This window comes from Arthrobotrys flagrans (genome assembly GCF_004000055.1).
Source record: "Arthrobotrys flagrans strain CBS H-5679 chromosome Unknown unitig_0, whole genome shotgun sequence".
In the NCBI taxonomy this organism is placed as follows: domain Eukaryota; kingdom Fungi; phylum Ascomycota; class Orbiliomycetes; order Orbiliales; family Orbiliaceae; genus Arthrobotrys; species Arthrobotrys flagrans.
In genome coordinates, this window is record NW_027137550.1 from 4,241,790 (window position 1) to 4,268,264 (window position 26,475).

The 26,475-nt window shown below is 48.8% G+C and overlaps 9 protein-coding genes across 10 annotated transcripts; 7 read left to right on the forward strand and 2 right to left on the reverse strand.

Annotated features, from left to right (window-relative positions):
• Window positions 1-1,463: 1,463 nt before the first annotated feature.
• On the forward strand, window positions 1,464-2,620 carry DFL_004282 (uncharacterized protein; the record flags this gene model as incomplete). Its single annotated transcript, XM_067633351.1, has 2 exons — window positions 1,464-2,067; window positions 2,142-2,620. 2 exons carry the CDS (start codon window positions 1,464-1,466, stop codon window positions 2,618-2,620), a joined length of 1,083 nt encoding a protein of 360 aa, XP_067491529.1.
• A 318-nt stretch (window positions 2,621-2,938) lies between these two features.
• Window positions 2,939-4,018, forward strand: DFL_004283 (uncharacterized protein; the record flags this gene model as incomplete). Its single annotated transcript, XM_067633352.1, has 4 exons — window positions 2,939-3,098; window positions 3,572-3,726; window positions 3,797-3,869; window positions 3,942-4,018. The coding sequence occupies 4 exons, from the start codon at window positions 2,939-2,941 to the stop codon at window positions 4,016-4,018; spliced, it is 465 nt and encodes a 154-aa protein (XP_067491530.1).
• Window positions 4,019-5,948: 1,930 nt separating this feature from the next.
• On the forward strand, window positions 5,949-6,929 carry DFL_004284 (uncharacterized protein; the record flags this gene model as incomplete). Its single annotated transcript, XM_067633353.1, has 1 exon — window positions 5,949-6,929. The coding sequence occupies one exon, from the start codon at window positions 5,949-5,951 to the stop codon at window positions 6,927-6,929; it is 981 nt and encodes a 326-aa protein (XP_067491531.1).
• Window positions 6,930-7,410: 481 nt separating this feature from the next.
• On the reverse strand, window positions 7,411-9,836 carry DFL_004285 (uncharacterized protein; the record flags this gene model as incomplete). Of its 2 annotated transcripts, none has more annotated exons than XM_067633354.1 (9): window positions 7,411-7,532; window positions 7,597-7,915; window positions 7,976-8,410; window positions 8,473-8,924; window positions 8,985-9,053; window positions 9,114-9,141; window positions 9,239-9,273; window positions 9,565-9,569; window positions 9,820-9,836. In XM_067633354.1, the coding sequence occupies 9 exons, from the start codon at window positions 9,834-9,836 to the stop codon at window positions 7,411-7,413; spliced, it is 1,482 nt and encodes a 493-aa protein (XP_067491532.1). The 2 variants fall into 2 exon arrangements, with proteins under 2 accessions (XP_067491532.1, XP_067491533.1); XM_067633355.1 differs by having other exon boundaries at window positions 9,565-9,656.
• A 1,714-nt stretch (window positions 9,837-11,550) lies between these two features.
• On the forward strand, window positions 11,551-12,669 carry DFL_004286 (uncharacterized protein; the record flags this gene model as incomplete). The annotated part of the gene is made up of 1 exon (XM_067633356.1): window positions 11,551-12,669. The coding sequence occupies one exon, from the start codon at window positions 11,551-11,553 to the stop codon at window positions 12,667-12,669; it is 1,119 nt and encodes a 372-aa protein (XP_067491534.1).
• Window positions 12,670-13,195: 526 nt separating this feature from the next.
• DFL_004287 (uncharacterized protein) lies at window positions 13,196-13,860 on the forward strand (the record flags this gene model as incomplete). The annotated part of the gene is made up of 2 exons (XM_067633357.1): window positions 13,196-13,332; window positions 13,413-13,860. The coding sequence occupies 2 exons, from the start codon at window positions 13,196-13,198 to the stop codon at window positions 13,858-13,860; spliced, it is 585 nt and encodes a 194-aa protein (XP_067491535.1).
• Window positions 13,861-14,885: 1,025 nt separating this feature from the next.
• On the forward strand, window positions 14,886-15,392 carry DFL_004288 (uncharacterized protein; the record flags this gene model as incomplete). The annotated part of the gene is made up of 2 exons (XM_067633358.1): window positions 14,886-15,072; window positions 15,124-15,392. 2 exons carry the CDS (start codon window positions 14,886-14,888, stop codon window positions 15,390-15,392), a joined length of 456 nt encoding a protein of 151 aa, XP_067491536.1.
• Window positions 15,393-18,333: 2,941 nt separating this feature from the next.
• Window positions 18,334-20,487, reverse strand: DFL_004289 (uncharacterized protein; the record flags this gene model as incomplete). Its single annotated transcript, XM_067633359.1, has 1 exon — window positions 18,334-20,487. The coding sequence occupies one exon, from the start codon at window positions 20,485-20,487 to the stop codon at window positions 18,334-18,336; it is 2,154 nt and encodes a 717-aa protein (XP_067491537.1).
• Window positions 20,488-24,990: 4,503 nt separating this feature from the next.
• On the forward strand, window positions 24,991-26,272 carry DFL_004290 (uncharacterized protein; the record flags this gene model as incomplete). Its single annotated transcript, XM_067633361.1, has 3 exons — window positions 24,991-25,123; window positions 25,180-25,272; window positions 25,332-26,272. 3 exons carry the CDS (start codon window positions 24,991-24,993, stop codon window positions 26,270-26,272), a joined length of 1,167 nt encoding a protein of 388 aa, XP_067491538.1.
• Window positions 26,273-26,475: the final 203 nt, after the last annotated feature.

The following is a 26,475-nucleotide window of genomic DNA, read 5'->3' on the forward strand; positions in this document are numbered from 1 at the left end:
GTGGTTGTGTTAAGCATAAAATGTGTGCCTGTCACCCGAGGCGCGAGGTAAAACACCATAATTCGTCAATTCCCGAGATGGTGTTTTATCAGATAGAACGGGTGTGGATGGCGGGGTTATGAAACTAACCATGGACTCCTTTTTCCCATGTGAGAGGTATTTTTCCGGATTGTCGAGATAAAACAGAAAGATCCGATATCGAATTATCGGATTATCCTTGGCTGAAGATGTCCAAAATGTGTTGGTGTGGCATTTTTGTTCTGAAGGAGTCAGATTCGGCATGTGTCAGCAATAGCACCCCCGGTCAAACTGATGTCACCGATGAAGTTGTAATTCTAGCTCGATGATGCGTTCGAACCTGTGTATTCTAGCTTGAGAGAATTTGAATATATATTCTTTTCTTTATCGGTTAAGCGCCAGTAGGATATGAAGCAAGTTGATTGAGTTTTTCTTCTTTATTTGGTACAATGTCTCCGAGACTTACGAGGTGAAGTGGAGGCCGCGGGCACCGTTTTACACCGGCTTAGCCGTCGTTGTATCAATTTGAAGCTCAAATTTTTGGAGATCTCGAAACCTGCTCAGAATCTTTGGTCAGAAGACTGTAAAAATTTTTCTTTCGATACTAATTTAAACCTTAGCGAAGTGAGTTTTTGCTTCATTGTTTCGTTTGAGGATGCTTGCTAGGCTGAATCTTCCAACTCTTTTGCCCGCTCGAGTAAGCAAAACTCGGGTCTTTTCGGGTCCGTCCAGGTGAACCGGAGAAACTCGCATTGCGCAGCTCCTTTGGAAGGAAAACCAGGCCGCCCTTATGGCCGGATCAAGTGACGAACCAACAGCTGGCCTCGCCCAGCTGCATCGCCGCATGCACATGAATCATCTTGCGTAAAATTTAGTCTCCGGATTCCCGAAATCTCCCTTCTAGGTTCGATGCGTGCTGGTTTTTTTGTACGGATTAGTTGGCCCAGCGATGTGTTTCCCCAAAATAGGCACGAGACGCAGCGGTTCCTTCCGAGGGAGCTTGAGTGTGTGAATACCAATAACCCTGCAAGGCCCGCTAAATTAGCATTGGCAGTGTCATTGTTGGAAATCTAACCACGAATGAGAAAATTTGGTATTACGAGGTCACATTGAAGCATACTTTCTTTTGGCGGAGGGTAGATATTTTTCTCCTTGGAAAATGATATTCCCGGGAAATTTTCGAAAGAAAGATATAAACAAAGGGGAATCCGGTTTGTATAAAAGTGCTTCGAATATCCATCGCAATCAACAGACAAGTGCTTCTTTGTTTTCCATATTAAAATACCACACACCCAACGCGCTTTTCCACGGTAACGCAGACTGTTTACATCACTATAAAAAACATCGCATCCTAGCTAATTCTTGTCTTCTTCCTCAACAAGTTTGCAAGATTTTATTACTTCGACACTTGATACCCACAGGTTAATCCTCAACCTCTTTCACACATGCTCAGCACACGATCCCCAATTCTCGCGAAGACCGCCTACCGTGCTGTCGGCGGCGTCAAGCCGTTGGCATGCCAGCTCCCAACCGCCCGGATCTCGGTAGTCCTTTGCCAATACCACGGTGCTAGTCTAAACCAGCCCCTCCAAGTCCGTTCGTTCAGCTTCACATCAAAAGCACCCCTCCAAACCACGCAATCCCTCCAAATCGCACCTACCAAACCCACCCAACGGGAAACCAAACAATCATGGCCTCATCCAATCTACACGGAGAAACAAATGGCAGATATAGAAATCGCACATCGTGACGCCCGTACCTTTTCGGATAGGGTTGCGATTAATGCCGTTAGGCTCCTTCGAGGGATATTTGATCTGGCTACGGGGTATAAACATGATCCTAAGATTGCTTCCGGGGAGAAGAGTCCCAAGGATGGTGCACAGTTTGCAATGACGGAGAAGAAGTGGATGATCAGGTTTATATTTTTGGAGAGTATTGCTGGTGTTCCTGGTTTTGTTGCGGGAACTTTGAGACATTTGAAGTCCATCAGGAGTCTTAAACGGGATAACGGATGGATTGAAACGTTGCTGGAGGAAGGGTATAATGAGAGTATGTCACTCATCTCTTTTTTTTTTTTTTTTACATTACTCTGGAAGGATTCATGGCTAACTGATAATCCATAGGAATGCACCTTCTCACCTTCCTCAAACTCCACGAACCGGGCCTCTTCATGCGTCTGATGATCATTGGCGCCCAAGGCGTCTTCTACAACGCCTTTTTCCTCTCCTACCTCCTTTCCCCCCGAACCTGCCACCGCTTCGTCGGCTACCTAGAAGAAGAAGCAGTAATCACTTACACCCGCGCCATCTCCGATATTGACGCCGGAAAACTCCCCGGGTTCGAAAACACGAGGGCTCCGCAAATCGCAGTTGATTATTGGAAGATGAACCCCAGTGCTAAGATCCGTGATATGTTGCTTTACATCAGAGCGGATGAGGCGAAGCATAGGGAGGTCAATCATACACTGGCGAATTTGGATGGTGATATGGATCCTAACCCGTTCATGACCGAGTATGAGGATCCGTCGAAGCCACATCCCGGAAAGGGGATCGCACATTTGAAGAATACGGGGTGGTCGAGGGATGAGGCTCTGTCCAGATAAATTCTTAGCTTATAAACGAGAAAAGATATAATTCGATCGGGTGGAATGCTGTTTTTTTTTTTTTTAAAGATAGGGGATATTGGTGGAGGAGTTTCGTGGCGTTTTGTTCTCCTTTCTTGATTTTGTTCCTTCTCCACTTTCCGCTGCTTTTGTGCGGCTTTTTTGCGAATCTTTTTAGATTGCTTGAAGAGCAGTTGTTGACTCTCTACACTCTTCCTTTTTCAAACATTCTCATTATATTCGACCGGTCGACGGGCCCCGATTCGGGTGGTAGTGTAGATATACCTAGACGTTGAGCAGGTCGGTCGATCGTTCCCAATGAATGTTTCAATATTCACACATCACATCAGAAACCGTGCTTGTGGCCTTTGCGAATTCGAAGCATCTTCTGGCTTCACGTCTTCCACACCAAGCCAAGCCAAGCTCGTCATGGAGGACGGGGGTGTCCAAAATGCCACCTCTCCAACGCGGCGTCAAAGTGAGGATACAGCTTATCTACAGATCCACGAGGGGATACACGGACTTCAAAACGGTTACCAGACCCGTAATATCGGCAGCAATAGGATCCCATCTTGCTAGAGAAAAAGTTATGAAAAGGCTTGCATTCTCATTTTAGAGTAAAAGCATCTAGAGCAGGATTTCGAGGGAAGAAAGAGAGTAAGAACCCCCGCTGACGGTTAGGCCCCAAAGACATTCCCCGAGTATAGCACGTTCATCTGTTGGGATGAGCATAAACCGACGTGCAGAGGACCGAAGGGCGTGCCGTAAAAGAACGAAGCAAAAAGTTGTCGTAAACACAACTTTGCACAGGGAAAACAAGCAGATAAAGGCAAGCGACAGCCCCGGAAAAAGTAAAAGCTCTTTCTTCCCTTTAACAACCTCCTCTATCCATCGTCACTTGAAAACGTCCAAGAAGAGAACCTTCGCACCTATCGCTTCCCCGGTTTGCAGACCCCGTTCTTGCACTCTTGCGCAGGAGCCTCGAAAGCCGGGTTCTGCAAGAGGATGAAACACTTTGCGGCTACGCTGCCGTAACGCCAGCAGCTGGCCGGAGAGTGTTCTCCAACAGAGTAAAGACGTGTTTGGCAGTCAGAGACGCTTCCAGAGTGAGTTCGAAAGTCAAAACGTTCGCGATCGTAGCCTCCGAGAGCACGGAAACTGACACCAACAGAATAGGTCGAAATGTTGGCGAGATATGTGACGCCGTGTTGGACAGGATCAATTCACCAGCCTTCAAGTATAGCGGACGGTAAGTTAGCAACGGCTTCCTAACAAATGAGTTGTAATGGATAACAGTGTTGACTTACCTTTTCCTTGACAGGGTCGTGGGTTGGTGATCCGGTCGTTCTTGCCGCCTTCCCACATGCCAATGCCGATTCTGTCGCCGTCGAAACCTGAGAGAGCACCGGCAGCTCGATGGACGGTGACCTGAACACCGGGGGACAAGGGTACCAACAGGAACAGAGAGAGCAAGAACAACGGGAGGATCTGTAAGAGCTGAGACACGAGTACGGGCGAGTTCGGGAGGAGCAATGCCGCGAGGTTGCTTTCGTTGCTTACCAATCTTTTCGAGACTATCGATGATAGTTCTCCATCGATCGATGGGACCCGAACCGCTGTTTCTAGCAGGAGGTTGCTCACCATGCTTCCCTTTGCCAATGGCGCCGCCGGCTGGGGCCCCAAGGGTGAGATCCGAGAAGATGAGGATCAAGAGCAAGTGGAGGACCAGCATAGCCGGGGACAAGAGTTTGCAACGAGCCATTTCGACTGAAAGGGTCCGATGGTCTTGTTGGTGGGCAAGAGGGAGACACTCACGCGTGAGATCAGATTTATTGGCAGCCGGTCCCAAGCGGTCCGAGTGTGTGCGTGTGGGGTGGTTGGTAGGTGGTTAGTGGGACGAGAAGAGAAAGGGAGAAGAGAAGGCGGAGAGGAGAAAGAATTGTGGAGGAAAGACGGTCCTGTTTTTATGCAAGTTTTCGAGTGAGGGAAACCCCTCATTGGCCCTCTTGCCCTTTTCGGCATCGATGCCCCTTCTTTACGTTTCTCTCTTCGTTCCCCATCTCGGCCTGTATTTATTTACTTTTCAATTCACCAAACCATCTCCTTTCCTTTCTTCATCTCCATCATATACACCAGCTACGCGATCATACAATCGAGCCACGACGCCACTCTCGAGACGGTAGTATGAGTATAATACTGATATGATTACCTTCCCGGTAAGTCCTCTTCGCTATTTTCCAGCTTCAAGTCTCCAGCAAGGCATCGGTGCATCTGATGGCCTGGACTTGAATGCCACAAACAAAACTCCCATTTTTTCCGGCCATTTGGTGATCGAACTGGGTAATTGCGTGCCACAAACGAAGTCCTCGATTTCTTCGAGAATGATGCCAATGACATAACATCAAACCGATAGGTTTACTCGCCAAACTCTTTGTGCATATAAGCAAACCGGCATCACGACTGACGCCAGGGACGCTCTTCGTGAACCAAAGTGGAGCTTAGGCACGAGACCATCTGTTCTCGTTTGCCTCGAGTGTCAAGCCTGAGCTCGATGAGAACAGTCAAATCGAGATCCCGGATCTCGATACGGGGCTTCGGGGCCGGGAACCGCTCCAGCCCCATCTCCTTTTAGGGCTTACATCCAGAGCTACTCGAGGTCCCATCGGGAGGACGTAGTGCCACTACGCCATGTCCCTCCTCGAAAAGAAACACTGCTAAAGACCCGAAACCACGGGATGTGTTGGAGCTTTTTGTATTTTTTTAACTACTACTGCATCCACGGACCATGTGGTGAACATGGCTTGGTTTTGACGAAAATTAACTGCGATCGACGCTGTCAGGTTGAGGCCATGATGAAGCTCTTCTCCCTATAGCTATGAAGCCTCCCACTCTGCCTCACCCAAGCTCTGAGACTCAATGCAAGGCGCATTGGATTATTTCGTGTTGATTTAGGTAAAATGCAACATAAGAGGTTCAGCCGCTCTTCCAAGACTTCAGAAGCGTAGTCTTGTCCCCAAAATGTAAGTCTTGTAAGCTTGTTGGAAGACTTGTCCCAAAAATACATCGTAGAGACCTAGAGGGGCGGCTAATTGTATATTAAGCCGTTCTCGAGACCTTTGTTCCGTTGGAAGCTGTAATCCTTCATTTCAATCCTGAGGGAACGGGATCTTTTAAGCTCTACAAGCTCCAACTGACTTCAATTTTATATACCATCCTGAACACTTGTGGCCAACCGGCGAGACTGTATCCTGAGCTATTGGCACTAACATCTCCCCAATTTAAACTACAATCCGAAATCAAAACTCACATGTCAATTGGTCTTGAAATGATGCCAAAACCCCTCCACCGCCCCCGCAACCCCACCGCCACCCTCTCCGCCCTACCCCCCGAAATCCTCGAACAAATCCTCCTCTACCTGCCCCCCAAACCCCTCCTCACCAGATTCCGTCTAATCTGCAAATCCTGGACCTCCCTGATCACCACTTCCACCGCTCCAAAATACTACAGCACCACATCCACCCTCCTCCCCACCAGCGAACGTCAAATAAAATGGTACCAATACCTCTACGACTTCAACCCGGTATTTCTCGATGTGCTCTATCAATTTTGGAAAAGGCTTATCCCTTTGTGGGTGAAGTATAAAGAATCCGAGGACAGTGGTGAAGAGGAGAAGGATAGGGTTAATGTTGCGTTTGTGAGGGAGATCGAAGTGCTCTATTTACGATATCTTCATATATTCTCGACGGTTCCGATGCTTCATCCTGTATATTGGGAAACAAGACAGCGGGTGATTCCGGTTAATTGGGGGGCTAGTAAGTCACGATCTGAGATCGTATTGGATCAGGAATTTGACCAGGAGGAAGCATCGGCTTTGGCAACCAAGGAAATAGAATCAAACGGAGAGTACCCAGAAAAAGATAAGGAAAAGGAAAAGGAAGGAGGGGAACGAGAAAAACAAGAACAAACTCCGCGATCGACGGCCCCAAAATCAAAACTCCACATCCCCTTCGCATACCCTCCGAGATCGATCGGCTTCAAACCCTCCGACAATTGCAAAAGATTGTTGATATACCTCTGTCGATTCATTTTTATGTACAAACCAGCTTATAATGGCCGTTCTTCAGCAGCAGCACGACCGGAAACAATTTCGACGAGAATCGATATCAAGGTATATTGCGCATGGGCTAATAAGGATTTAGATACCGAGGTTGAGGGTCGGACGTTATCGTTGCTGAGCTATGGGTCTGACGGGAATAGACCTGTCGTTTCAAAGTTTGATGTTGACGATGTCGCCACTACGATTTTTTGATTAATACTTACCGCGCAGCTGGGAAATCCTTGGTTCTATAGAAATGTTTATTTAGTTCTTCGAGAGTTAGTTGGAATCGATTTCTTTTGGTTGAGAGGAAAAACCCGAAATTCCATTTTGCTCCTATAGACAAAAAAAAGCTGAAATATCCCATAGGAACCCTTTGGCAAAAGTAGTATGAAGAAACAACCAAAACAAGGAAATAGAAATGTCCGCTAATAAATTCCTTTTGAACGTAAGAGAAAAAGTGGGGGGAAAGGAAAGAGAACGGCGACAGATTCAAGGATGTAGGTGCTTGTCGCCAAAAGAAGAAGATAAAAAAACTCATCCGCTTCATTTTTGAAAACCCAAAAGAAAGAAAGAAGAAATTCCCTTTGTTTTCCCCAGTTCTGTTATTTCTTCAAATTAGACCAAAGAATCATACCATTTTGGTACCACAGATACTCCGTGGCTCAAAATAGAGGTTGTGTGTCGTAAAAGCTTAAGCAAGGTAGGTAGAAGCGCTGACGTTACCGCCACGGCCGGTCCAGTTGATGTGGATATCGGCACCCTCCTTGAGAGTCTCGCTGGCGTGCTCTGGGAGGACACGGAAAGTGTGGGCACCTGTGGCATTAACTTGTTAGCATTTCCGATTACCCATTGTTGGGAGATAGCCTAATATACGCACCGAAGTAATCTCGCTGAGCCTGCAACAAGTTAGCTGGGAGAACCTTGCTCCTGTATCCGTCGTAGAAGGCCAAAGCAGTCGAGAAGCATGGAGTGGCAATTCCCAACTCGATACCCCTGATGATGCTTCGTCTCCAGCCGCCCTGGGCGTTGTGGATAGCCTTGTTGAAGAAATCATCGAAGAGCAGGTTCTCAAGTTGTGGGTTGGTGCGGAAAGCCTTGGTGATGTCCTTAAGGAAGACGGATCGGATAATGCAACCACCACGCCACATGAGGGCGATCTCCGGCATGGCGAGCTTCCACTTGTATTCCTTAGCGGCCTGTGAGAAGAGTTAGCAGCGGGAAGGGTAACGTGGGCGGTTGGAGTGAAATGAGCTGACCTCACGGAGCAACATGAATCCCTGAGCGTAGGAGATAATCTTGGAGGCATAGAGAGCCTGCTCAAGGTCATCAATGAATGCCTTCTTGTCACCAGTGAATGGTGGGATCTGAGGACCCTCGAGGATTTCAGAAGCGCGGCCACGCTCTGCCTTCTGGGCAGAAAGGCAGCGAGCGAAAACAGCTTCACCGATCAAGGTGACTGGCATGCCGAGATCCAAAGCGTTGATGGCGGTCCACTTGCCGGTACCTTTCTGGCCAGCGGAATCGAGAATCTTGTCCAAAAGTGGCTTGCCATCAGCAGGGTCGTTGTAGTACATGATATCCCTGGTGATCTCAATGAGGAAGGAGTCCAAGACACCCTTGTTCCATTCTGTGAAGACGTCCCCGATCTCCTTGTTAGATAGACCAATACCACGCTTCAAGATATCGTAGGCCTGAATACAAGGGTCTTAGCGCATAGTCCCAACTTAAAGTAACGGAATTACTTATAATATACCTCGCAGATGAGCTGCATGTCACCGTATTCAATACCGTTGTGAACCATCTTGACGAAGTGGCCGGAACCTTCGTCACCGACCCACTCGCAGCAAGCCTCACCGTCACTCTTGGCGGAGATGCTCTGGAAGATATCTTTAATGTAAGGCCAGGCCTCCTCATTACCGCCGGGCATGATCGATGGTCCGGTCCTAGCACCCTCTTCACCACCAGAAACACCAGCTCCAACGAATCTGATTCCCTTTCCGGCGAGGTACTGTGTTCTTCGGTTGGAGTCGGGGAAATGTGAGTTACCACCATCAATGATGATATCGCCCTTCTCCAAGAATGGGAGGAGAGCCTCAATGAAGTCATCGACAGCAGAACCAGCCTTGACGAGAAGCATAACTCTGCGTGGGGTCTTCAATTTGGCGCAGAGATCTTGGATGGAGCTAGCTCCAACGATAGATTTGCCTACAGTTTGACAGCTGTTAGTATCACAATATCTAACAATAAAACTATTAGATAGCTTACCCTTAGCTTCATTGGCAAGGAAACTGTCAACCTTGGAAACCGTTCTGTTGAAGGCAACGACGGTGAAGCCTTTCACATTTGTTAGATATCTTTCTTCGGTGATGCGACGGTTCTATTAGGGGAAATTACCATGGTCTGCACCATTGAGGATCAAGTTCTATATCCAACCCACCATGTCAGCAAGTTCTTTGGGAAGCTTTTCCGGTTTCTCCGGGAACTCTCCGAACACGCAAATGAAAGCTAGGAGAACCTACCTGGCCCATAACAGCCAAGCCGATGAGGCCGAAGTCTGTGTTGTGACCCCCACTGTCAGCATACTCCGGTTTCGCAGAAGGTATCGGGGTATCTGCGAAAGGAATCGAGTCTAGAGCTTCAATTGGAATTTCTGATGCCTCAGGTAGCTCCCAGAGGCTGAAATCTCAACTTTTCGAGCCCCATCTACCAGCTGTTACCCCCTCCAAATTGCGTTGTGTGTGGTGGGGGCGGGGTAGACGTCATCGGTTCTGATGTCCGCGAATTCGAAGAAGCCATCGAACTCCACAGATATTATAGCTAGAGGAGAGGAAGGGAAAATACGGACCGCCACTAGGTGTATCACGGTGTATAAAGCCGCCGGCAATACCGGCAAGCCGCACCTTCGCGTTAGCCAATGTCTGCTCTTGACTTGCCCGCCTACAAGCGTAACGAATCCGAGCCAAAAGAGAGGCCGGACGTAGTGAGTGGGATGTTTGGAGAGAGAATGAGAATAGTCGAGATAAGGGGGTCCTAGAAACTACTAGGAGGCGGTGCAGAGGATGATATACGGGCATCACCGACGGTATTGGCTAGTACTTACACTGCTTCAGTCGACATTGTGAATTAGAAAATAGCGATTACGGGGTTTAGATGAGTTTTATCTTAGGGTAGCAGTGCAACCGAGCTTCGTCGACGCTTTTATTCGATTGATTATGAAGGTGATGAGGGTGAGTATATGATGGTGATGATGGGAGGTGCACGGAGTAGTAGGGAGAGAGCAGACATGAGCAGAGAAGCTGGGCAGCGGCACTGTTATATACTTTCGACCGGTCCGGAATTCAATAACCGCCAAACCTTACATGTGTGAACAGTAAGTACTATACTAACCTACTAACCCCCCTCTCGTCGTGAGCTTTGATTCCGGTAGATTACTATATCCCCGAATCCTGTAGGGGTGCCGTTGCAGCGGTTAGGAATCACAGATTATATCGATTACGTTGAGAAACCGGCTACAATGACTGATTGGACTTCAATCCCGCCCCGAAAAGCTGCACATTATGATGTATCAGTCCGGTTTGAGATATCCGAGACGAGAAGATATTTCGGTGGCTGCCCAATTTCATTCCGGAATGAAGTCCACACGGGCAGGACATCGGACCCTTTGCTCTTTGCCATTGCAATTGCAATTTTTTGACATTGCAATTCAATAGCAGGGGTTACATATATCCCACGCGATCAAGCGCGATTTCTGGACGGCTGTTATCCCAACATTCGGCCGGGCAAAATATCTCCATGGCAAAGGATTCACAGCGGCGGGATGGCCATGCCTTTTGCATTGGATTCATTCCCAAAAATTTTTTTATCCCCTCGAGCTCTTAAGGGCCCTAGGGCGCTCAGCTAGGGTTAATGAGCTATAACCGGGGGATATAGTCAAAGTCCTGGCACTCTTACTATACTTTGACAGACATATCACAGATTTCCGGTGCCTTGTCTGATCAAGATATCTGCCCCGCCCCCACTACAGCACCCTACAGAAACACAGAAACGGCGCTGGTATGGATTAAATTGGGTGAATCCTATGCCGTAAAAACTGCTTAGTTGGGCTAATAGCGCTAGCCTGTTCGAGCCCAGCCCAGCCTAAAGGATGCAGCCGTTTCGCTAGGCTATCGGCGGAATGTCCTTTCAGATAATCGGCATGTTGACGAGAGTAATCAATTAAATTGCTAATCCCACCTAGCCAGTCCGCAGTCTGATGAGTAAACTGCTTCCAAACTAGACTTTTGGTGCGAGCGTACGTCATACGCTGGTATCTTAGCGGTCTGAGGGATGCTCCAGTAAGCAATTTGGAGCTCAAGTAATACAGTTGTAACACAGATATGAGGTTTATAGCTCCCGTGGTCTACCGAAAGGGTGCCCTCTTACTTTCTTACTTATTTCTTAGTCAGTGGGATATTCTTTCCTAGCTATAGAAGCATCATGAGTTAAAAGTGACTTGGTTCCATGCAGAACCTCGCTGATCCGAATTGGGAACCATCAATGTGTTGAGGTGTTGCTAAATTTGTCAAACACATGTAACGCACGTGATAAGTCCCAACTGGGAAAGTGGACTCAAAACAAACAGCACCAACCAAATTCTGCAACAACAATGAGTCGTCGCCTCCTTGAACGCCACCATCAATCACACCACGACTTCATCCCAGCTCTTCTCTCGACATCAATCAACCACTGTCGCTAGTCGGCATTAGCTGCTTAGCACAATCCAATACACCAACCGACATCACGAGGGAAAGCACCTTCTCCTGGAAGGCTCTTTAAATCAAAAGAAAAGGGTATGTCTTATCCACCACCACCCGGGACCTCTAGCCTCCCGCCGCGTCCACCTCCAAGCATACACGCCTCAACTCATGCCTTTGCCGGCTTCAAGCCCCGTCAGGTAGCCTCGAGCAACCAACCCATAGGCGCGCCGCCTACATACTCCGGTGTTCCAGGTGTATCTACTCCTCCAGCCTACGGCGTTAGCAGGCCTCCACAACCATCCGTGCAAGCATACGGATATGGCGCGCAATCTCAGACTTCGTACTCTGCTGCGCCGCAGACGACGTATTCTGCCGGCCCAACGGCTAGTTCGGGGTACATGAACCAATCTTCATACCAAAGTCAAGGTCAACATCAACAACATCAATATGGTGGGCATCAGCAGCAGCAGCAGCAGCAGCATCAAGGTGGTCGTGGTGGACATCACCAAGGTGGTCCTCGACATTATCAAAATAGGAACAATCACAACAACCACAACTCGAACTTCCCTCCGCTAGATCCAGAGATGGAAGCCCAGATCGCAGAACAGCAGTCGATTTATGATCCTGCTCGTCGAGCACAGCTTGCTGCTGCCGCTGCCGCCGCGAACAGCGGACCAGGAGCCGACTACAGCGCCAATCCATCCGCCCACCCCGACGGCCAACCTGCTCCCGCACAGCCACAACAGAAGAAGGCGACTGTCATTCGCTCTGGTGGTGGTCAAACCTGGAAAGACGACTCCCTTCTCGAATGGGATCCGGCTCATTTCCGCCTCTTCGTCGGTAATCTTGCCGGCGAAGTCACGGACGAGTCCCTCCTAAAAGCCTTTGCCGCCTACCCATCCGTTCAGAAAGCGAGAGTGATCCGAGATAAACGCACAACGAAGAGTAAGGGGTATGGATTCGTGGCCTTCCAGGATGGAGACGATTATTTCAAGGCGGCGAGGGAGATGCAGGGCAAATACATTGGAAGTCATCCGGTGTTGCTAAGAAAAAGCACAACCGAAATTCGCCCAACAGTTGCGAATAACAAAAAGAAGAACAATAAGCACAAGGGAAGCGGCGGTGCCTCAGGAGGCAATGTTGCGCTTGGAAAGAAGGAAAGTGGTGGAATAGTCAAAGTCAAGAAGGAGAAAGGGCCTAAATTGCTTGGCTGAGCTTGTTTTTTTGCAGTCACGTTTCATTGCCATTCACTCATGTTTCATTGGCGTATCTGGCGTTGGAATCTTTGAAAGTATTCGTGGAGGTTAGCATGTAGGATAGGAATTGCGCATTAATAAAGCTTTTGCCACCAATCCCACAAACCATGGTATTTTATAATGCGCTTGACAAGCCTCGAACGATCAACGTCGCACCAACACAAAACGGCATGTTGGATTTTACAGTTAGATGAATGCCTCTGACAGTACTTTGTAGACCTACAAATTGAATATATCCTACATGGGTTTAAAAGGCCGCGGTGCCTGCATTGATGCATTATTCTTAGAAAGATGATAAACCAAATCGTTCACAGAAAAATACAATCTTTCGGTTGTACATGCACAAAAAATATTCGGAGCAGATTAATTCTTATGAATTCGCTACATTTCCCTCAAACATCTCATGGAACCGGCCTTATTAAGTAATTATAGGAGCTAAGGCATGCTCCCCTCACGAGTTAACGAATGGCGAGGAACGGGGATAATGGGAGTATTGACATCTGTCACGTTACAAAACGTTGTGCCATATCTACCTCCCAACGAAGCGTGGGCGAGTATGTCTTGTAAGAAGGTGGCGTCGTATCTTACGGCTGGCCTTTGCGTCGCACCAACACTACATGTGTAAGCATATTAAGCTCTCGGTCGAATATAATAACATTCTTTCAATATCATAGAATATGATTAATAACAATAATACATAGATCCGCCGTTCCAGACCTCGAACTCCCGAGAGAAGACTACGACGCCCTCATAGATGACAACTATGACACTCTCACCTCCCTCGGGCAGCGCTTCTCCCAATTCGCAAAACTCATCATGCACGTCGACAACTTCCAACCCGAAGTCGTCGACCCCCTTCAACCGACCGTCGCAAAACTCTCAGACCCAAATGCGAACTCTTCGGCATTCCAAACCGGTGGCTTAAACGAAGATACCGGTCAATTCGACCTACCAGCTGTAGACGTATACCGCGAAATAGATGATCTGATATCAAAAATCCTCCCTAGACCTGTTTTCCTCCCATACGACATCTGGACTACCCACGACGGCCCTATGGTAACCAGAACATTCGAACAAGCTCTGAAACCCCTCGGTACAGAATTAACCTACGGAGCCGATAACCCTACTATTCCCGAAAACCTCATCTGATGGTTATTCGACGCACAAATCGGTGTTGGAAGCGTGGTTTTGAAAAGCAATCAGTTTTTGACATTACAGGTTGCGTTAAAGGACTTGGATAGTTACATAGTTCATGCGGTTGAGGCGGTTGACCAGGCTAGTTATTTGGCGCTGTGGAATATTGAGTATTCGAGCTTGGGTTTGGAAGGGTCGGTTGGGGGGGGAGAAGGTTTTGGAGTTGTTCAAGAAGGATTTGGATCGGGCGAAGGGGTTTTGGATGGAGTTTTTGACGACGTCGGGGGAGATTGTGGATGAAGTTGCTTAAGATATGTTTCTGCTGTATAGAGAACCGGGGATACCTTTTTCGATCTTGCTTTTCGGATTAATTTGCAATTCTTTTGGATGCGATGGATAGTAGCCAGTTCTTCAGGAGTAATTTTATAATCTATCTATCCATTTAATCTAGCATGTGATATATAGTTACAATTATTGTGACACCTTTATGAAACTATCAAATGATAACTATAAAAGACAGTCACAGATAGCACATCTAGCACTAGATTGTTTATACACGGACGAAAGCGTAGAGGAGCACGAGGGACACGAGGGACCAATTACAAGAGAGGCCACGAGCTGTTTTCTGCAAGTTGATGCCACACTTAATGATATACCTCTAATGAACTCATGCTCAACCGATATCCAACACGAGCAGGTTTGAGCTAGTAGCCACGAACGCTACCAGACCCATTTAGAACGTCGCCACGAGACAATATAATCCACGAGGCACGCAACTTCAACATTTGTTCGAGGACTCAGAATCTGCAGATCTGTTTAATAAGCAGTCGATATAAAGGGCCTAGAAATGTACTTCCTCAATCCCAAATTTAGCCATGTGGTTGTTCTTGTGCCCCGGCTGTTAGCTCAGTTAGTACGAGCCTTCCCGTACCTCAAAGCTGCAATTAATCCGCCCTACGACATGACCATCATGATCATGAAATCACTATCATTTTATATAAAAATACCTTTGTTTCGAAACTCTCAACGACATAATCGACATGGTCAAACCGCGGCTTTCGGCCGAACGGCCCACCCTCGAAGCTTCAATCGCCCGCGCGGCAGTCGGTATCGATGATGCAGGACGCCGAACCGCTGCTGCCGCTCCAGGAAGCGCTACAATTGCCACCACCCTCGCATATTTTCTCAGCGATGTTCCAGCCCTTCAAATAACCCTTCGTCGGGACTGTGGATAGGACTGGGGAACCATAGGCACAGAATATTTGGGGAGGATTGAAGATTATTTGACCGATAGCGGGATGGTTAACCTCCACGGTGCTCCTTCACTTCTATCATGGGTACGCGGTGCGGATTTTGGCTCCGTAGTTGGTATCTACGCCCTTGACACCGACAAGAAAGACGAACTCCAGATCGCAGCGGGTTCAACAACGAAGTCTCCAGCGGACGTACGAATTGATATGCAACGATTGGAGTACGCATACCGTACATCTGTCAATGGAATTCAGGACCGAGAAGTTGCAAGGGATGCCACTCGTTATGAGTCTTAGCCCAGTCGCGGACTTTGTGTGAGATTACTCGGGCGTGTTTACTAATCTTGAGCAGGTTATTGAGGATCTTGAGGCAGATAATAATCCAAGGGGTTTTGCGAATTTCTTGGGAAGACTCCCGGCCCCTGTGTGCTTATTATTTCAGTGCCTTTGGGTCGTTTGCGCTGTAGGTCCTTGTGGCCGGTGTACATGCATCCGATTTATCTTATATATACCAAACTTCGTTCCAAAAAACGAATTTAGTGAGAGTGATTCATGTTGTAAATGTGCCGATTTAGACAGCTGAGAGGCCACATATACCCCGGTTCGAAGTAAAATACATACGCATATAGCCAATTTGAAAACGAATAATCAGCTTTGCCTGAGCTTGTATACTACCCGGACGTATGAAATGGAGCAAGATACGGTACTAAATTACAAACTGCCTCACCGCAAGGCCGCATCGCAATATGAGAACTGCATAAAATCGTCATTCAAGGGATACGTGAACATAACATGAGGATTTGGAAGTACCTTTAGAAGACATCCAGACAACCATGCTGCCCCGCAATGCCATCGGAGTATCTTGGTCGGGGGTCCCGAGGTAATAGAGATCGCTTTTTGAGGGGGGGATAGTTGTATATAAGGAATTGATATGAAAGATTCGAGATTTCCGGCTAGATGCATTTGCGTTCTCGGACCCTCGAGTGCTTTACGAAATCCCACGACGGGAGCAGACGGCGGACTTCTGACAGGAAACCGGAAACGGTAGACTGCGCTTGTCGGGACCGCGCCATCATGTGTTGGAATTTGTGGTAATCCGTATCGTCGAGAGGATGAGGGGTATTGTGGATTATATTAAATGAAGAAATTCTACAGAAATAAAATATTTTTATCTTTTCGAGGGTCACCGGAAAAGGCCCCGTTCTTATCCAAGGCTCGGGACCTGATCCGCCGTTCACCTGTCTTCAACAAGTCTTATCGGCCTCGAGGAGACCGTACGTTACATATGAATACATCTACATGCATGCCACGAGTTGACACTTAAATCGTAGCAACCGCGAACTTCAAGCCCGTGCGATCGCTCGCTCGATAAAGATCAGGTCATTCGTAAGTATTCATAAATCCCAAGCCAAGGTACCCCGCAAGCTAGCCAGCTACGTACGTTCGATCACAAGGACATCCCAAAAGGCTCCAGAGCGAAGCGCTAAACATAATAAGAAGAATCAAAACACGCTTTGCTCGCTCAACATGACACGATCGAAGGAAAAGAGACTCCCGAGAAAGCAAAAAGGCTAGGCCGAAAGGTCACAAGTAAACAAAACCCGAGAATCCCAGCGGTCAAACATCATATGACCGACTGCATATGCGCCACGTGCATGTGCATCCACACCAAAAGTCATCGAGATGAGATGAAAAGAATCCGGGGGGGGGGAAAGCACGGAGCCAATCGATCGTAGATGGGCATCGCACTCGCGAGTCGTGGCTTTTCATCGATCGATCGTGAGCCACGATTGGCCGTTCGTTCCGCGAAGGGGAGGGAGCAGCACTAATAAAGCGAGGGGAGAAACTGGAGCATCCGACTGTATAATAAGACCTTTGTAAAGGTCCAAGTCATTCGAAAGGGTTTGGTCCGAAAAAGGAGGAAGAAAAGAGGAAGGAAGAAGCTAAATACATGAAGAAAAAGGTGAATACAAGTTATGAAGAGGGGGCGGCGGAAGTGCAGCTGACCTCACCCCCGGCACCAAAGAATCGAAAAAGGATAAGAAATATCGTACAGAAGAATCGAAAGGCTGAAAAAGATAAACAACAGGCATCGCTAAAGAAGACTTCCGAAAGAAAAGAAGAAAACCCTTTAACCGTCTGTAAAAAAAAAAGGGAAAAAGAGTAGATGTATCTTGAAGCAGGCGGGCTGAACTCCGTCAATACAGGCAGCCAGAATACAGGATATCATGTTTAAAGAAAAACAAATATACTCCGTAAAGTAACCCCACACTTATCAAATATTAGAGAAAAAAATGATGACGGCAAAAACACCTCTCCGGATATAATGCTCAAAAGGAAAAAGGTCGCTGTCGATACATCGAAGAAAAATCGTACAATAAACAAAAGCAAGACATAAACACCTTCCCCCAGGTCCGCTGAAAAGAGCATGATGTGAGGAAAAAAAAAAAAAGGTAGCAAGCCGAAGACATCTGTTCCTCCACATTAAAGGTCGTATTACATGCTAAATATTTCGAGCTTGGTATATAAAAGTACATGATTTTCTTTTGTAGCGTCCCCGGAATCAAGAAAAGCAAACCAAATCTCCCGCCGGACGGGAGTGAAAAGAAAAGAAAAAGGTAATAGTTGATAGGAAATCATACCGTGCCGGTAGTAGTTCGTAATCCTGTTGTTCGAAGAGACCCGAGAGTGCAAGGTCTTGTTCGCTTTGCGGAGGAACAGGCTATTGCCGCTTGTCCAAGTCGTAAATAGTCTCGATATATTGTCCGAGACATGAGTTGATTTCGTTTCGGTTTTTTTTTTGGTTTTTTTTGATATATATAGAATCATAAGACGTGCAAACAGCTGTTTGTTTTGTGGTTCATTACTAGTCCGAGGCTAAGAGCAGTGATAACTCAGAAGGCGTAAGATGGACGTAAGGAAAATATCGTTATAAGGAAATGTTATTCAAAACTGGTGCCGTGCGTGGCTGGTATGATCGCAATCGACCGATGGGCTGATGTATCAGACCGGAAATGGAATAGTCGAGAGAAGGATCGTATTCGAAACGGAAAATAGCAAAGACGTGAGATCAAAGAGTGTCGTCGGTCCGTAGACGCTAAAAGCGAGACTTTCAAAAGAATGACAAGGGTGTACCCGGGGACAATGACTCGCATGGACCGGTCTTCGCGTAGATCGGTACATGTCAAACTTTTAATTTTGATTGGTTGGCCGGACGATTGTCCGATCCATGTCGGATTTAGTGCTGTTGGGAAGTTTCTTTCTTTCCTCTCCGGAAGAATCCCAACCCGAATCCAAGGATTCCGCGTTCCCTTGGAGGGGCATTGCTATCCCGCTTCTTCGATCTTGGTGGGGAGGTGAATGCGGAACCAAGACCGGCAGCGGCCGGCATATCCACAGCGGGGGCATCAGGTAAAGTGAGTTGCGATTGGTTGAGGGTGCCGTCCAAAGGAGCAAACTCGGAATCTCTGAACGGAGATCCCAGTCTCTTGAGGACGGACGGTCTCTCAGCTCTGAGTTGGTCCGGTGGGGCGCTGATTCGGCGGAGGGGTGCGGGTGTGATGAATTCTGCCGAAGAGTTCCCTCGGATCTTGTCGGTGAAGCTCATGCCACGGGCGCGGGCCTTCTTGGATGGGACGCCGATGGAGGCACCGTCGCTGCCGACGATTGAGGGTGTGCTGCTGCGCTCGCTAAGATTCGTGCGGCTAGCGTTGGCACCGAAGAGGTCATCGAAAAAGTGGTCCTTCCTCTTGCCTTCAACCGAGGTGGCCGGGCGTTGAGCTAACCTGTCTTGTTCTTGTTGTCTGATGGCGTTCTGGTACGCTTCTTGCTTGGTGAAGTCGAACGCAGGCATCAGAGTCGGAGGTCCCCGACGTCCAATGGGTGTCTCCAAGGATTGATGGCGTTTGTGGGAGCGTCGGGCGAGTCTAGCTTCGCCCTCTTCCTCGACAGCACCGAACGGAGAGCCGAGGCAGAGCATGCGTGGGATGGTTGATCGGATGGTGGCATCGGAAGAACTCCTGACTCTGGTTCTCCTCCTAGGGGTAGCGAAATTGTCCACCGTCTGCTCGCCGGGTTTGGTGGCGGCCACGGCGCTGGTGGTTCTCCTGTGGCCGATGCCGTTACCTTCGGTTTTGCGGTGAAGGATGCTGCTCTTGCTTCCGCTCCTTCTGTGAGCGGAAGTGGAGCTGAGAGTCCTCCTGTGACCGGGGATGACTTCCGGAATCGGGAGCTCGATTTCATCCTCGGCTTCGTAGGAAGGTTCCAGGGTAGGCTTGAAGACGTCGTGCGCCAGCGGAACATCACCTTGCGGCGCCCGCGTACCTTCCTCCGATTCCAACGGACGGGAAAGCGATGCCAACGGGCCGTCGGATTGCATTGCCTGGGAGGTACTCGCCATGAGAGAGAAAGAAAGACTCCGGGTGGAGAATTGGGTCTCCTCGGCGATGTTAGCGCAAGGGGGAGCAAACTCCTTGATGCGGATGGGGGAGGCCAGGCGACCGTGTCGGGTTTGGAGGTGAGGGTTTTCCGTGATTCGGCGGGAAAGAATTCTGAGCCTTTGCCGGGTGGCAGCTTCGGAGTACGGCCATGTTCGCGGTGCTGCATCTTTCCTCTTAGGAATACGAGTTCTGGACCCGCGTCGTCGTCGAAGGGAACCTTCACCCGACGTAGCGTCGATCGGAAGAAGGCTGTCCGAATTCGTTCGGGACAATCGCTCCGTCGGGCTTGTCAAGTCGGTCTCTCGGATGGTCTTCGGGACCCTCCATGTCCTCTTCGCTTCCCGGGCTACCCTGATGCAGACACCGATCGGTGGGCAGCCACCGGGCGGAACGTAGAACGGGGTCATGGTAGGATTGCTTTGATATGCGACGTAGGCACCCCAGAGATGCAAGTCGAAAGTCTTACTCCAGTCGGCATCCTTGGTGCTGTCCTGCTTGTGTTGCCTCCTGGCGGCCCTGGGGGTCTTTTGGCTATCACCGGCACCGATGGTGGTATCGGCATCATCATCTTCATCATCATCATCCTGACCAAAAGTCGAAGCGGCGTCGGAAGAATTCCTCTTCTCCTGTCGTGGGCTCTGGGAGGATGCTGGGAATGAGTTGAACGATGTCATGCTACCGAAGGAACAGGCCGATGAAGAAGAGTACACGGACGCAGCAGAGCTCGGTCTCGTCATCTCTTCATCTCCTTCGCTGCAAAGGGAGTGGCGTTTCCATAGATCGCCATCATAGCCGGTAGCAACCTTGGGAACCGGTGTCCTTGGGGGAGAGGTGACCATGGGAGCGAGATCCTCGGCGAAGGTCTCGAAAGGTGCAGCGATGGATTCGTCGCACGGCGTGGTCACCAAGATCGGTGGTCCGAATTGCTGTTCCTTTGGGTCCTGCGCATCCATATTCGATAGAGACATCAAGAAGTTCGGTCGATGCATTTTGCTAAAAAATTCGTAGATTTTCGTAAACGTGAAGATGAGTTGAACAAGATGGCTGGTAAGATTAAGCAGTGCGATCGGTGGATTGCTATAACTGCTTGTCGTGCGAGGGCAGGTCGGTAGAAGAAGAGTCGTTATCACAAATCGTCGTCAGATAGATGGGGGGGGGGAAAAAAATATAAAAAAATATATAAATAAAATAAAGAAACCCTGGGTATCAAAAGACTTCGTCGTAGAAAAACGTCGTGAGAAAAGGAGATCCGGTAAGATATATGAGTGGCTGGTAACCAAAGTCGTCAAAGCTAATGAGAGAAGTTGCGCCGGAACAAACGATATCAAGGACAGTCGTATCAGCTAGAGAAGCTTAAACCGGTGCCATGTAGATGGTCGCAGAAAGATAAAGCAATCAACCGCGCAAGCAGATTATCGGGTAGATGCCTGAACCGTGGGTTCTTGATGGGTCCTTTGCAAAAACCAAGTGATTCGGATCCGGCAGAGGATTAAAGGAGCGACTGCGATCAAAAAGAAAAAAAAGGATGGCACCTGAACGAAAGTCGAGGGGGGTGGTATAAGAGAGCGAGAAAGACAGCGGTCGCGCGCGAAAAAAAGATATATGTGTTACGATGGCGCCACCGAAAATAGGAAAGGGTTGTTCAGCAATGCTACGCGATACGAAAGGAGAAATTCCTAATTATGCGTCACAAAGTTATAGAGCGTTCTTCTGGTAAAAGTCGCGAAAGACCGGGACGGGTTTGTCGGCTCTTTTTCGCTTATGGAAAGGAAATTGAAATCGGGGGGGCACTCGGTGTTGGTGTTGTTGGAAGGGGTAAGAGGCGAATTGGAATGTTGATATTTCTTTGGAAGGAATGGACTTCTTCGCGAAAGGAATTCTAGGAGGGAGTCGGGAGAGAAGAGGCCGTCGAGGAGGCTTAACCGGTAGAAATCGGTCGAGACGGGGGGGAAAGTGCGAAGTCGAAAACGGGAGCGGTGATGGGGAGAAAAAGGTAAAGAGGAAAGGGAAGAGAGGAGGAGGAGGAGGAGGAGGAGGAGAAATGGGAAGCGGAAAAGGGAAGGCCAGGCAGGCACATTGACCAGAACCAGACCAGACCGGACCAAGCTGATGCCAGGAAAAAGAAAAAGAAACACCAAGCAGGGCAGGGAAATTGGGGTGGGTGGGCCACCAGAGCAGCGCCAGCACAGTGCCCAGCAGGCATCACGACGTCCATCACACCGCATGCTATTGGTTATGGATGTGGCCGAGGGCGACCGGATCGATTGAATTCTCCACTCGCAGACTACTTTTAACGATGAATGGTTGTTTTGCGACGGGACTGTCGAAGATTGTAGGTACCTATCGATATGCTTGTATGGCATTGAATACCGAGCAAGCACCGTATGAATACGAACACGGGTTGGGAGTCGCAGCCCATCGAACCGACGAGCTATTAATTCCAGCAGCCTGCCGGGCCGTTCACGAGGAAAGGAAAATAAAAAAAATCTTCCCACCGAATCCGTTGGTCAGCATGACTGGTGGCAATGGTATCATCAAAACATTCGGGTTGGAAAGCTAGTCGCACTGCATCTCCCATTCGATAAGCGGTCGCATTGATTGGTATCGAATAAAACGTCTTGTTTCGGGCCTCCATCTCTGATGCACCTGGAATCGGTCGATACTTCATTCCGCCTTCCACATCGTTCGAGATGTTTTTTTTCCCCTCCCGGTGCCATGTATGCCTGAATCTTATTTTCCTTTCCGTAGCCGCCCACGTTGAGATCAATTCGATTTTTGAGGTAAAAACAAAGGGAATGGAGGGGTCGAAAGAGCTCACTTGACCATCTTGCCGACCTGTTCCCTGATGATCGTGCCGTCTTTTTTTTCTCCCTCAAAAACACCCCTTCAAAAAATTCGTATCAACAGAAAACCGAGAAGAAGAATATATTCATGTCTACGACGGCTATTTTATACGGACACTATGACTCCAAGCTTCAAGATTCTGACCTGCACTTTCGTCGCATCTCGAAATTTTTGTTCTCGATTGAGGTGAAATTCGAATATTAAAGCCGACCCCGTCCAACACGCGCGTGTGTGTGCAGAAATTTTTTTTTTTTTTTTTTTTCGTATACCCCGCCGTAGAATCCCGAGCCCTCATTCCAAAATAAACCCGATTTTTTCCCGTTGTGGGAATCACCCACGCGTCAAGCTGTCATCTACGAGCCAATAAGACCCATGAAGTGAGGGGTTGTGGCACACCCATCCCTAGCAGCGCGTTTTAGGAAAAATTACGAGAGCAAGCTGTCGTGCAGCAGGGGGTTTTTGCAACATCAGAATTGCGTTGTTCCCGCGTTCCAGACGCGCCAAGACCACATCGACCACATCACAACACATTTTCTCGTTCGGTCAGCTTTCGACGAACTGAAAATGAAAAGGACAACAGGCCGCCAAAAATCCGATTTTTTCCATCGCGTCCGTCGTCTCTCGACTTCGTCGGGCCCTTAGCAAATCCGATTGGCAGCCGACGGGAAACCAGCTCGACTTTCCAGCCTTTTGCCGAGCGGTCGAATTGACAAGTCACGCTTGATCCCCTCCCTTGTCTCAACGTCCCGTCTTGCAAACCAATCGAAGGACGTCTCCGGTCGTCACCCAGCTCTCCATTGGCCCAACCTCTGGACAGCTGTATGCCGTGCCCTCCCATATCGAATAGCTCATGCGAAGCCGTAAATGTAAAAAATAGGCACCGTAGTCAACCATTCACCATTCTGACCCTTTGGCACATATGCCCGAACTTCCATAAATGTCAAGATTTTGTGATGTCGGTTTCCCGGAATGCATATTCTGGCTTCGGAGGGGATTTTTACGGACCCTGGAAGATACGTGGCATGCAATCCATTGGCCAATTATCAGGGACAGGCTGGGAGCGGGGCACCTGCTTCACTTCGTCGCATACCTGCGTCCTGCGGGTGCAAGTGAGAATCCGCAGGTCTGAGGCTACCCCAAAGTTTTCTCTTTCTCCATCTGCAGGTATCAAACAATCTTACCATCTTTTTAAATTTTCGAAATTTAACAACCAATTTCTTTTTCATCTGCCTTAACTTTTCACGAAAACTTCAATGTCATCTGCTTCCTCGTTTGGAAAATTAATGCGCGTTCCCCTTCGGGTTTCGTAATCGGAAGCTCTTTCCAGGAGCGCGATGAGGGGTGATATGAAAACAAGGAAGCCCGACGCGTCCGAGATACCTCACCTGGTAAAAAGTCGTGAGGGCGTTCGCTGGTTTATGCCGTCATGTTTGGAATATTTTGAGATACGAATAAAGTGGTGAGATCTTTGGTTTCAACCTCTTCTCACAGGGGGAAAAAAGAAGGATTCTCACAGCCACTCCCCCCTCAAAAAAAAAAAAAACCGGTTTTTGTTCTCTGGATCAAAAAAACACATCGAAGTCCGACCGTTTTTCATAAATGATTTTCCATATACCCTCCATTGTCGTTGGCTCATTATCGTTGGACGAAAATATGAACCCTTGCAACCGCACCACTTTTTTTTCGCTCGGAGGGCTTATTGGACCGCCACCTATTATCGCTCGTTCGCGACGCGTTTCTCGGTAGCCAGCAATTTATTTTGACAGCTCCACGGACAAGGGTCATGCTAGCTCTCGGTCCCTGACGGTCTGGACGAGAGCAGTCGTCGCAAAATCTCAATTTTCGGCGCTTGGATGCTAATTACTCGGAATTGGGTTTTTTCCGTCGACGGTGGAAGAAATCCTACGATGGGTTCGGTTCCTATCCCATAGATTCTATCACCATGGCTCCGTGGGTTGGGAATAGATCGGTGACAGGTAAATAAGAGGTGAACCCGAGGACCTTCTAGAATTTCGGAAGATGTAACTGAGAACAAACTTGTCCCCGTCGGTCCCAGTCGTCCAAAGCTATTCAAGAAAGTAAAAATTTCCGAGTCTCGACCTCCGGAATACAGCCACGATGCCACATCTTTGATCGATCTGGATCGAGATATCCTATGTCAGCTTATGTATAAGTACACTATTGTTTCGGGAGATTTTGAAAAAAAAAAAAAAAAAAAAAAAGCTGCAACCATCCAGCGACATCGAAGAGCGAATCGTTATGAATTTTTGCGTCTTTGGGCTTCCACGATTTTTCCTATGAGTAATCCCTCGGGCATGATGGGCGTCGGGTGGAGCGCATGCAGAAACCAAAAAAAAATGTGTTTCGTTACACGATCCGTCCGCAACGAACACCCAACGTCGGCGACAACTACGAACCACCAACGAGGAGGCTTCTGGGAAGAAACTCGGCTGGCGGACTCCGCAGCTTTACGCCTCGACTTCCGTGCCGCTCAAGTTTCCCGGACGGACCTATAGGCTTCTACGCAAGGCAGCTACTTCCTAGCTAGCGGAGCACTATCGTTCAACTGCCTCACATCCTGTTTAGCTATCTCGACACCGTCATCGCGCATCATGGGTCAGGAGCTCTCGGAACCGATCGATGAGTCCGTCGAGCCTTTACACCTCAAGCGCCGGGACCTCAAGTCTATTGCCGAATACATCGCCTCCGGAGGATGTCAAAAGATCGCCGTCATGGTCGGTGCCGGTACGTCTCGTTTGCCCCGGATTTTCATATCATTGCTAAGGTCGACGGTAACGTAGGCATCAGCACTTCCGCCGGCATTCCCGACTTCCGTTCACCGGATACGGGTCTCTATGCGAACCTCAAGCGTCTGGACCTCCCGGAGCCCGAAGGTGGTCATCATACCCCCCGTACCCCTCCCGAAAGCATCGTGGACTGATATGACTTCCAGCCGTCTTCGACATCTCCTACTTTCGCACCAACCCTTTCCCGTTCTACACTCTAGCCCACGACCTCTACCCCGGCAAGTACCGACCGACGGTAACCCACTCCTTCATCCGCCTCCTCCACAAGAAGGGCATTCTGAAAATGTGCTGGACCCAAAACATCGACACCCTCGAACGGGCGGCCGGCGTCCCCGGCGAGAAACTCGTCGAAGCGCACGGATCCTTTGCCACCCAACGTTGTATCGACTGCAGAGCACCCTATCCGGATGATTTGATGAAACAACATATCCTGGCCGATCCGGTCGAGATCCCGACGTGTAAGGATACGCCCGAGTGCAACGGACTCGTCAAACCGGACATCGTGTTCTTCGGGGAACCTCTGCCGTCAGAGTTTTCGAGCAGTACGGAGCAGTTGGAGGATGTGGATTTGGCGATCGTCATGGGGACCAGTTTGTCGGTATACCCTTTCGCGAGTCTGCCGATGAGGGTTCCGCACGGACCGCCTAGGTTGCTGTTGAACAAGGAGAAAGTTGGGGAGATCGGGAGCAGAAGGGATGATGTGGTTTTCTTGAAGGAGTGCGACGAAGGGGTTAGGATTTTGTGCAAGGAGATCGGGTGGTCGGATGAGTTGGAGGAACTTTGGGCGGAAACGGAAACGGAGGAGAGCAGGGCGGAGAAGGAAGAGGATGAGAGGAGGAAGGCGTTGCCGTTGGATCGGAGGTTGGACGAGGAGGTCGAGAGGTTGACGAAGGATGTCGAGGAGAGTTTGAAGGTTTCGAAGGAGCATAAGGGTTGGGTCGAAGGTCAGCTGGCGAAGGAGAAGGGAGGGGATGATGTCGAACCCGGGTCTCCAACCCTAACCTACAAGCCGACAATCATCAAACCCGAGGCTCCCGCCGATGAAGTCGAAGAATCCAAAGAGATCCGAACAACACCACCGCGTTGACTTTTTGGATCTTGCGGAGCAGAACATGGGGGCGTTTCGTCGGGTGGGATCGATATCGGTTGGGAATATTATTATAGAATTCGTTCTCTGTTTTCGTCATATCGCTTTCTAGATTCTTTTTTACCTGAAAAAGACTACCTCATAACTAGAATTCGAACATTTTACGACCACGTGGTGCATACGTATCGATCTCAGGATCTTAT